This window comes from Rhincodon typus, chromosome 23 (genome assembly GCF_021869965.1).
Source record: "Rhincodon typus isolate 14 chromosome 23, sRhiTyp1.1, whole genome shotgun sequence".
Taxonomy (NCBI): Eukaryota; Metazoa; Chordata; class Chondrichthyes; order Orectolobiformes; family Rhincodontidae; genus Rhincodon; species Rhincodon typus.
Window position 1 is genome coordinate 6,831,847 of NC_063354.1, and position 10,804 is coordinate 6,842,650.

Genomic DNA, 10,804 nt, shown 5'->3' on the forward strand with positions numbered 1-10,804 from the left:
AAGTGAGTCCCGGAACGGCGCGAGGGGAAGTGAGTCCCGGAACGGCGGGGGGGGAAGTGAGTCCCGGAGCGGCGCGGGGGGGGAAGTGAGTCCCGGAGCAGCACGAGGGGAAGGGAGTCCCAGAGCTGCGCGATCCTTTAACTATGTTATAACTATCTTATTTCTAACCTTTGTTTTTATTCCTCTCTTGTATCCCACACTTGTACCTCGGTACTAGGCCCTAAGATGGCTCCATTAGAGACAGCCATTGTAAAAACTTTTCACTGTAGTCCTGGCCTTTTGAAATGGAGTGCATGTGACATTAAAGGATATTTTATTCTCTTTTGTGATGCTTGGGGTCCAGTTCCATCTCCTCCAGAGTTGTCTTATAACATCTCTGTTCAGGTTGATTAGAAAATATTAGAAAGATGGCAATACTTGTGGTAACATACACTTTCAGATGCTGTTGGCCATTCAGAGATGAAGTAGGTGTTTCAACAGACATCATTTTTAAAGTGAAACAAGGGTTTACACTTGAACGTCTTTACACAAAATCTCAACACACCTCTAAGACAAGAACACCCGAGTGAAAAGTGTAGCTCTCAGGAAGACTATACAATCTTGAGATCTGGGGGCTTATCAAACTACCTATGTATTTACAGACTCTTAAACTTGTAAATTCTTCAATTCTTATTCCTGTGTTCATAGTTTGGGCAGCTACTCGAATGAACATGTATTTTTATTCTTAATGCATGAGATTTTACCTTTGGAAGAAAGGGATTTTTAATATCATCTTAAAGAGTGAAAACATTACTAGGCCAGTAACCAGAATGTAGACCATGTGACTAAGTAGTCACAATCAGTTCAGGTTTCAGCAAGGGTGTGTAGCTATACTTCTTTGTGACTGTATATACTTCTGTATCAAATCTATTTGATGCATAAACATATCTATAATCTTTATGTAAATTGAACCTATGCCATTTACAAATCCTGTGAAAGATTGGTAACTTTGGGTTAGGAAAGTACATAAACAAAACACATCCCACCTTATCTCTCAGTTATTCTCCAACTTCATGGACGTAATTTCTTAGGACGCTTCATGACTCTCCCTGATCGTGTTCTTATTGAACTTGGAAGATCAGTCATCTTTTTTGTTACTCTTGATTCTTCAGTTGGATGTCCCAGATGACCAGGTGCATTTTTTACATTTCATGATATCTATGTGGTCCTCATGCGGTTTTTCAAAGATATTTTCTTAGAATGAAACTGGAACAACTAGCCTCTGTAAACACTATAAAGTCCCTGCTGTACTTATAAAAGACTATATCAGAAAGGCCATTTTGCTGAAAACAAGGAGCTGATTTCCATTTAGATGACTGAAGTTAATTACATCACCAGATACTTTGTCTGCATCACCCTTTATGGAGAAAGCTTCCCTGGAGATATGTGAATAGCTGTTATCCTATTTTTTCAAAACATACTCGTGATAGACAAACAGTTGGAAACTGAAAATTAAAATCAAATCACTTGGGTCCATAAAGCTATGGCTAAAGCAAGCTGTGCAGATGTGAGCTAACCAAATCTCCTACTCGGAATATACAACTGATTCTGAAGTTTCTGATCAGAATTAGATGGAAGACATGTGACCTGTCAAGAGATAGTAGGAACTGCAGATGCTGGAGAATCTGAGATAACAAGGTGTAAAGCTGGATGAACACAGCAGGCCAAGCAGCACCAGAGGAGCAGGAAGGCCGACGCTTCGGGCATTGACCCTTCTTCAGAAATTTCTGAAGAAGGGTCTAGGCCCGAAGCTTCAGCCTTCCTGCTCCTGTGATGCTTCTTGGCCTGCTGTGTTCGTCCAGCTCTACACCTTGTTATCTCTGTGACCTGTCAAGCTGGATTTGTGTTTACCAAGGGCAAGTTTTTGCTGGAGACCACCAGCAACAGAAAGAAGAAGTCATCGAGGATGGCATCCTGTCTGCTGAATTTGATTATTTCTACATCCTGAAAGCAGAGAGATAACTATTAAATGTGGATTTCAATTCCCACAACAATTTTTCCAGAAGAAATTATCGGTTGCGAACTTAATCTGCAGTTGAGGACCAAAGCCTTTGGATAGCTACAACCAGAGCAGACAGTCACTACAGCTGGGGGAACTTTCACTTCGTTATTTTTCTTACTGAACTTTAACTTTGTCTCTTGTGGTCTGTGATTTAGATTTTATTTTGTGTGTTTGGATTAAATATATATATGTTTGCTTCGCAGTTGTGGAAGTCAGAACATACTTCTATGTTTTTAATATTTTTACGTGGATGGAAACAAAATCTAACACCTTACTTGTTAAACCTCAACTTGTATGTCTAGTGCTATTTACACCACACATAAACAGATAGGTAAACAATGCACCAACAAATACATCTTTTTAAAGTTTATAGCGCTTTTGCAATCAAACAAGGAGTGGGAAAAGAGAGGAATTATTCGACCTGTCCTCAGCTGGTCAATACAAATGTGTAAGCAAGGTCAACGTAACAGCTCTCCTTTCAAATGTTACTTATCTAAATGAACTTCAAACTTTAAAAGCAACACTTTGATTGATTTTTGATTACTTTATTAAACCTGCATCGCTATTTTTATTGATGTGTATACATGTCCATTCAAATCCTTCTGTTTCTTTAGATATTCCATTTTCAAGAATAACTTGGACCCCTTTTCCTTTCAACCAAAATTTATTACCTCACATTGAAGTTCCTTTGCCAGTAACACAGCAACAATTGCTTGTATTTATGTAGCCTCTTTTACGTAGTAAAAGTTCACCAAATGCTTCAAAGGAGCATTATCAAACAAAATATGACTCTTGAGGCACATGAGTGAATATTACAGCAGATGACCAGAAATTCGGTTAAAAAGATAAGTTTTTAAAAGTGCCTTAAAGAGGGAAAACGTGGTTGAGAAGGAGAGAGGATTAGAGAGGGAGTTCCAAGATTGGTAGCTAACCACCATGGTCACCAATTGCAGAGTGATTAACATTTGATCTCTTCAAGAAGTCGGAATTGTAGCGCAGATCCTGCATTGTGTTAATGTTCTCTAACGTATTATCACAGACCTCCGCTGTATTAATTATATCACTCGATTTAGGGTCATTCACAAATTTTGTAATTTTACTTCCCAGATTAATTCTCAAAGATATGCTATGCTTTTCTGTGAAGCTTTGTCAATACCACCTCCCAACCCTGCCCCTGTGCACTTCTTATTTTATTATTATTAAAACACATACAAAATGCTTGGAAACAATGTATTTTCCATTTTTTCGATTTATGGAAAGCATGCAGTGCTTTCTACAGCGTGAAATTTATTGCACACTCTTTCCATTATTCTTCAGTACAACCTTGCAGTGAGCGTTCAGAGAATTAAAGGATTAATTTTAACATGGTCTTACCTGTAGTCCCCATTATCTTAATAACGTGAACTGAAACAATGAAAACACAGTGAAATTTAGACAAAGGAGCTTCAAATCTACAGAATGTGAAATCTAACTTTCATGATTATCTCAAAGATATATATTCTAATTTTTAAATTTCTTTGTGTTAAACTATCCATAATTGAACAAACGTCCCAAATCATTGTTAAACTCTCACATTTACTGTGCTTTTCTGTTTAGCCTTACCATGTTCCTCGTGGAATACTGATTGTATTGTCACAATTTAAAACATATGCAAGATATTTAGAAGCAATGTGTATCCTTTACTTTCACCTCGTGTTCTCCTCCCAATCACATACTATTTTCATCCTGAGGTTTGTGGCTCAAGCAAGATCCTGCCAGCATGTTAAAAGTCAGAACTTCCTTTTGAAAAATTACACTCCGAAATCCATAATCCTGCACACCAATCTAAGCGTACAGTATCACGTATTCCGTCCCTGATTCTAATGTAGACCACAAAGGTTGATGCTGATAAAAATTGATTAAAGATATATACTTACATAGTAGAACGATCCAAAGGAAAAAGTTTGCTTTCAACATATTTGCTTTGCTGAACAGGGCAGATCTGAAACAAAGTTGTTTTCTCAGTAATATTACTTTAGCTAGAGATAAGCCTATGTACATAAATTACTTGTTTAGATTAGGGTGTTCTTGCCATTACGTCAAAATTTCCTTCCTCATTGAAAGTGGAATTAACAACCTTAGTAAAACCAGCATGGAGTATTTCACAGTCATCTAACCAAATTGATACCCGACCGTGCATTAGATCAGGTGGCCAAATCTTTGATCAAAGAGGCAGATTTCAATGATTGTCTCCAAGTGAGGCTAAATTTTGTATTCCGCATTCGTTATAAAAGGAAGACAGGAGACATGAATAATAGGAATAGGCTGGTTGTGTTTTCAGGAATTTATGATGTATCAGTTCTTCTTCCCAAGCCTTTTCCCATTATGATCCCATTTGAGTGATTGAAACTTGTGATGGCCCCAAATCTCTGAGAGCAGAGCTAGGAGAGAGGGTATGCTCTGGGAGTATAGGGGAATGGGGTGTTGAGGGATCTCTGACAGGAGCAGAATATGTAGTGAAAGGGGGGGCAGTTCAGAGAACTCTGAGAGCTGGGCGGGGGAGGGGGATGTTTATTCCACAGAGTTCGAATGTAAAAGGCACATTCTGTTCTGCTGTTTTTCAGGATGGAAACCAGAGCCGGGAATCAGCCAATTAGGAAACTTCGACTATTCAAAAAAATACTCAAAGTAAATGGTCCACATGGCTCTCAGTCAGAAGTTCACAGCAACCTATACTTGCATTTGTAAAGTGGTTTGATATGGTTTCTAGATTTTTGTTTAAATCAACGTGTTACAGCACACGCGTGAAGCAGATAGGGACAATACTACTACAGCCATAACCCAGTTTGCAGGAGAGAAGCTGGACGCAGCTCTGCAATGAGCTGCCCAGCCTCAGATAAAGCAGCTGCAGTACTACAAACACACAGAGAGGGGAGGTTTTCAACTGCTGCCTACCCACAGAAGTGCACGACTGCTAACAAACTTTTAACAATATTTGAAATAGCTGTGGAGGGCAACATCAGACTGATTTACAGACCACAGCATCCTGGCTAGGCAAGAGTGACCTGGCTCTGCAACTTAACTCCATCAGATACAGAACCAGAAGTAAGCTGTTCAAACCACTGAGTTTGCTCTGCCATTCGATGATATTATGGTTGTTCTGATCATCATCAACTCCACTTTTCTGCCTTTTCCACATTGTTTCCCTTAATGTGCCTAGTTTTTACCCACTCACATAAAATCTCTCTATATCCCTCTGTGGACTGTTTGTGTTATCCTCATCAATTGCCTTCCCATATATCTTTGTGTCATTGGTATCTTCGCTACAGTACATTCACTTTCCTCAATCACTTTCCTCAATCAAGTCATGAATATATATTGTACATAATTGTAACCCGAGCTCTGATCCCAGTAGCACTCCAAGTTTCATGTTGTCACCCTGAAAATTCTCCCCTTACCCTGACTGTCTGTCATCTATTAGTTAACTGATCCTCTATCCATGCTGATATACGACCTCAAATATATATTACAGCTCCTGCTGCAGCAGCAACGCATCACCCATCCTGCCATCACTACCAGGTTTTATCATACCTTCTGCCATCAGCTTGGGCATTGGATGAGGAGTTGGTGGAGGAGCTGAACATATTGTGGTCCTGAAAGAAGGCAGCATGTCTCTTGCCCATTGCTGTATCTCAGTGTTCCTGGTGCTCTGAGCAACAGCCACAGAGTCATTAGCATATAATGAGGCCATTTGGCCCATCACATCCGTGCAGTTCTCTGTAGAACAATCAAGTCAGTTCCACTCTGCCATTTATTTCTCTGTTGTTCTGCACTTTATTACCCTCAAGTGCTTATCCAATTTTCTTTTGAAATCATTGTTTATTCTCCCATTCCACTAACCTCCTAGGCAGTCTTACTCACTATTGTTACTCACTACACATCAAACTGCTTCCTCACATCTTGCCTGTATCTCTTACCCTAGACCATGCATCTCCTAACCCTTGTATGATAAGCTTTTCTTTGGCTGCCTTATCTAAACTTGTCATCATCTTCTTTATCTTCGTGAATTCTCGCCTCAGCAGCAAACTGTAGCAAATACAAACTCTTCAAACCCAACCTTGTGGTTTAAGCGCTGTGCAGACGTGAGGTTACCATTTGGACCCAATTTGCAGCTTTTCTACAGACTGAATAAACTAGACTCTGCATGACTGTGAACTGAGCTTCCACTACAGGCTCAATTACCTAGAGCTCCGCTACTATAAGGCCATAAGATATTGGAGCAGAATTAGGCTATTTGGCCCTGTGAAGTCTGCTCCACCATTCGATTTTGGCTGATATGTTTCTCAATCCCATTCTCCTGCCTTCTCCTTATAACCCTTGATTCCTTTACTAATCAACAACCTATCTCTGTCTTAAATACACCCAATGATCTGGCCTCCACAGTTTTTCGCAGCAATGCGTGCCACAGATTCACCACCTTCTGGCTCAGTTCTAAAGGGTTGTCCCTTCACTTTGAGGCTATACCCTTGGGCCCTAGACTCTCCTACTAGTGGAAACATCTTCTCCACATCCACTCTCTCCAGGCCCCTCAGTGTTCCGTAAATTTTAATCAGATCCCATCCCCCCAACCATCCTTCTAAATTCCATCGAATTATAGACCCAGAGTCCTCATCTGGACCTCATACGACAAGCCCTTCATCCCAGGGATAATTCCTGTAAACCTCCTCTGGATCCCCTCCAATGCCAACACATCTTTCCTTAGATATGGGACCCAAAACTGTGCACAATATTCCAAATGCAGTCTGACCAGAACCTGATATAACCTCAGCAGTACATCTCTGGTCTTGTATTCTAGCCTTCTCAAATGAAAACTAAGATTGCATTTGCCTTTTTAACTGTCAACTGAACATGCAATATTAACTGTAAGAGAATTCTGAACTAGGACTCTCAAGTCCCTTTGTGCTTTTAATTTCTGAAGCCTTTCCCCATTTAGAAAATAGTTTACGCCTCCATTCTTCCTACCAAAGTGCAGACTTCACACATTCTCACATTGCATTCTATCTGTAACATTTTGCTGACTCTTCTAGCCTGTCCAAGTCTTCTGCAACCTCCTCATTTCCTCAACTCTACCTGTCCCTCCACCTATCTTTGTGTCATCTACAAACTTAGCAACTATGCCCTCAGTTCCATCATCCAGATTGGTAATATATAACGTGAATAGTTACAGTCTCAACACTGAACCCTGCAAAACTCTACTCGTCACCAGTGGCCATCCTGAAAAAGACCCCTTTATCTCCAATCTCTACCTTCTGCCAGTCAGCCAATCCTCTTTCCATGCCAGTACCTTGCCCCAACACCATGGGCTCTTCTCTAATTTAGCAGACTCCTGTGTAATTCCTTGCCAAAGGCCTTCTGGAAATCCAAATAGATCATATTCACTGGCTGTCCTTTGTCTAACTGGGTCATTACCACCTCAAAGAATTTGAACAGATTTATCAGGCATGACGTTCCTTTGATGAAGCCATGTTTTACCAAGCACTTCCAAGTACTCTGCAATCTCGTCCTTAATAATGGACTCTAAAATCTTACTAACCACTGAGATCAGGTTAACAAGCCTATAGTTTCCTGTCTTCTGCCTCCATTCCTTCTTAAACAGGGGTATCACATTAGCCATTTTTCAGTCCTATGGGACCCTCCCCGACTCCAGTGATCCCTGAAAGATCACCATCAATACCTCTACAATCTCCTCAGCCATCTCCTGGGGTGCAGTCCATCTGGTCCAGGTGATTTATCCACCTTCAGACCCTACAGCTTCCCCAGCACCTTTGCCATAGTGATGGCCACTACGCTCACCTCTGCCCCCTGACTGTCTTGAAATTCTAGTATGCTGCTGGTGTCTTCCACTGTGAAAACTGATGCACCTATTCTGTTCCTCCATCATTTCCTCGCTCCCCATTATTATTTCTCCAGCCTCATTTTCCAGTGGTCCAATGTCACATTTGCCTCTCTCTTACCTTTTATAAATTTAAAAGAACTCTTGCAATCTTTTAGGAGATAGCAAGGACTGCAGATGCTAGAAGTCAGAGTTGATGAAATGTGGAGCTGGAGGAGCATAGCAGGTTAGACAGTATCCGAGGAGCAGGAAAGTCGACATTCCGGGTCAGGACCTGATCTGAAACTTTGACTTTCCTGCTCCTTGGATACTGTCTGACCTGCTGTGCTCCTCCAGCTCCACATTTTATTGACTGTTGTAATCTTCTTTTGTATTCCTAAGTAGCTTACCCTCATATTTCATCTTTTCCCCCCTTACTGCTTTCTTACTTGTCCTCTGCTGGTTTTTAAAATCTTCCCAATCCTCTGGCTTTCTGCTAATCTTCACTACGCTGTTCCTTTTGGGATGGCACTGCTGCCTCACACCAGGGACACGGGTTCGATTCCACCCTCGGGTAAGTGTCTGTGTGGAGTTTGCACGTTCTCCCCGTGTCTGCGTGGGTTTCCTCCGGGTGCTCTGGTTTCCTTCCACAGTCCAAAGGTGTGCAGGTTAGGTGGACTGGCCATGCTAAATTGCCCATAGTGTCTAGGGTGGGGAAATGCAGGGATAGGGTAAGGGGTGGGTCTGGGTGGGATGCTCTTCAGAGAGTCAGTGTGGACTCAATGGCCTGCTCCCACACTGTAGGGATTCTATGATTTATGCTGTCCCTGACTTCCCTGGTCAGCCATGGCTACCTTGTCTCCACCTGAATATGTTCCTTCTTTCTTGGGGGTTATATATACTAGGGATATAGAGTTGACCACATCCTCCATGACTGATTAATTCAATACCATGTGAGTTGACCTCCACAAATAGAAGGTGGAATCCTCCAGCATTGTGCACAGACCTCCTGGCAGACATTCAACTTCATCCAGCAGTTGGAAGCCAGTCATCAGTCTTTTATGAACAGAATCCCACTATTAGATCCCACACGAATGCTCATACACTTCCACTACAATAACGGGTCCTGACCATGGGTTATGATGGTGGTTTTGGGGAGTTACTGTCATGTGTGTCTGCCCATCATTTCTCCTGAAGTTCTGTACAACTCAATGAGGAGGCTGCTGGAAATTGTAGAGACCTAGTGTATCTTTGATCTATTCAGGGCCAATATGTCCCAAACAAGGCATTTATGGATACATAGAAACTTCAAGTAGGAGTAGGTTATTCAACCCTTTGACTCTTCCAAGCTGTTTCGCCATGAGATGAGATCAATACTGATCCTCTATCTCAACGCCCTATTCCTGCTTTCTTTCTGTTCCTCTCAATGTCTTTAATATATAAAAAATTATCAATCTCTTTCTTGGATATGCTCAGTGACCCGGCCTCCACAGCTTTCGGCGGTAGCAAATTCCACAGGTTGACTGCCCCCTGAGTGAAGAACTGTTTCCTTATCTCAGTTCTAAATGGCCTGCCCAGTACGGAAATTATACATCCAGCCATACACTGGCACCATCAGTAAAAAGAAATTACCCCAGTAACAGGCCACGGTGGGAGGGGAAGCTGAGAGTAGGCAGTGAAGGAAAGGGTCCAATGGAAACAGACTCAACAGTAGCATTGAAAACGAAATCGGGTGAGTGATTGAAAAGAAAAATAATTACAGCGATGTGAAGAAAGAACAGGGAGTTGAGACTATCCTAAACTGTTGTTTGAAACAGCCAACACAGCTTTGATGATTTCTTATGCAACCTGTGACCATTCTCATTTTGTAATTTCTGTTCCTTATGTTCCTTTAGAAGCATTAATAAATTCAATCCATCCCCACCCACGTTTGACAAAAATAGTGAGTTCCTCTTTTTGGGTTTCAGAAATCCATTTCTGAAGAAGGGTCCCAACCCAAAACCTCAGCTTTCCTGCTCCTCTGATGCCGCCTGGCCTGCTGTGCTCCTCCAGCTCCACACTGTTATTTCTGACCCCAGCATCTGCAGTTCTTGCTATCTCTGAGTTCCTCTTTATAAGTCAGCTGGTACTTGCCATATTAGACTGTCTACATTAATAGAGTGGTAGAGTCATACAGCAAGGAAACAGACCCTTTGGTTCAACTTGTCTGTGCTGACGGAGTTTCCCAAACTAAACTAGTCCCACATGCCTGCATTTGGCCCATCTAAACCTTTCCTATTCATGTACTTGTCCAAATGTCTTTCAAATATTGTAACTGTACCTGCATCTACCGCTTCCTCTGGCAGTTCATTCCACACACGAGCCACCCTCTGTGTGAAAAAGTTGACCCCTGGGTGCCTTTTAAATCTTTCTCCTCTCACCTTAAAAATATGCCCTGCAGATTTGAATTCACCAATTTTAACCATGTATTCCACAACAGGCCACTGGGGTTATTCAGCAACGTATCACTTCCCACACGCTTTCCTTTCACCAGATCCAGCTCAAAGTGCTTAAAGGTTAAAGGGTGATCTGGAATTTTACCAGGATTCTCCTGAACTCCTCCCATAGCTTTGGTGAACATCCTGGGGGTTCCATTTCCAACAAAAACAGAAGTTGCTGGAAAGCTCAGCAGGTCTGGCAGCATCTGTGAAGAGAAATCAGAGTTAATGTTTCGGATCCAGTGACCCTTCCTCAGAACTGATGGTATCTAGGAAAATTGTTTCAGAGATAGTAGGAACTGCAGATGCTGGAGAATCTGAGATAACAAGGTGTAGAGTTGGATGAACACAGCAGGCCAAGCAGCATCAGAGGAGCAGGAAGGCTGATGTTTCGGGCCTAGACCCTTCTTCAGAAATGGGGGAGGGGAAGGGGGT

The 10,804-nt window shown here is 41.8% G+C and overlaps 1 protein-coding gene across 2 annotated transcripts in view; it reads right to left on the reverse strand.

Moving 5' to 3' along the window:
- Positions 1-4,069, reverse strand: part of LOC109917393 (Fc receptor-like protein 5) — a 21,486-nt gene extending 17,417 nt beyond the window's left edge. For both annotated transcript variants that reach the window (XM_048610958.1, XM_020517213.2), the window contains exons 1-2: positions 3,958-4,069; positions 3,416-3,445 (exon numbers count right to left, since the gene is read on the reverse strand). In XM_048610958.1, coding sequence (XP_048466915.1) covers positions 3,416-3,445; positions 3,958-3,997 — 70 coding nt within the window. In that variant the 5' untranslated portion in view covers positions 3,998-4,069. The remainder of the gene's footprint in view (positions 1-3,415; positions 3,446-3,957) is intronic.
- Positions 4,070-10,804: the final 6,735 nt, after the last annotated feature.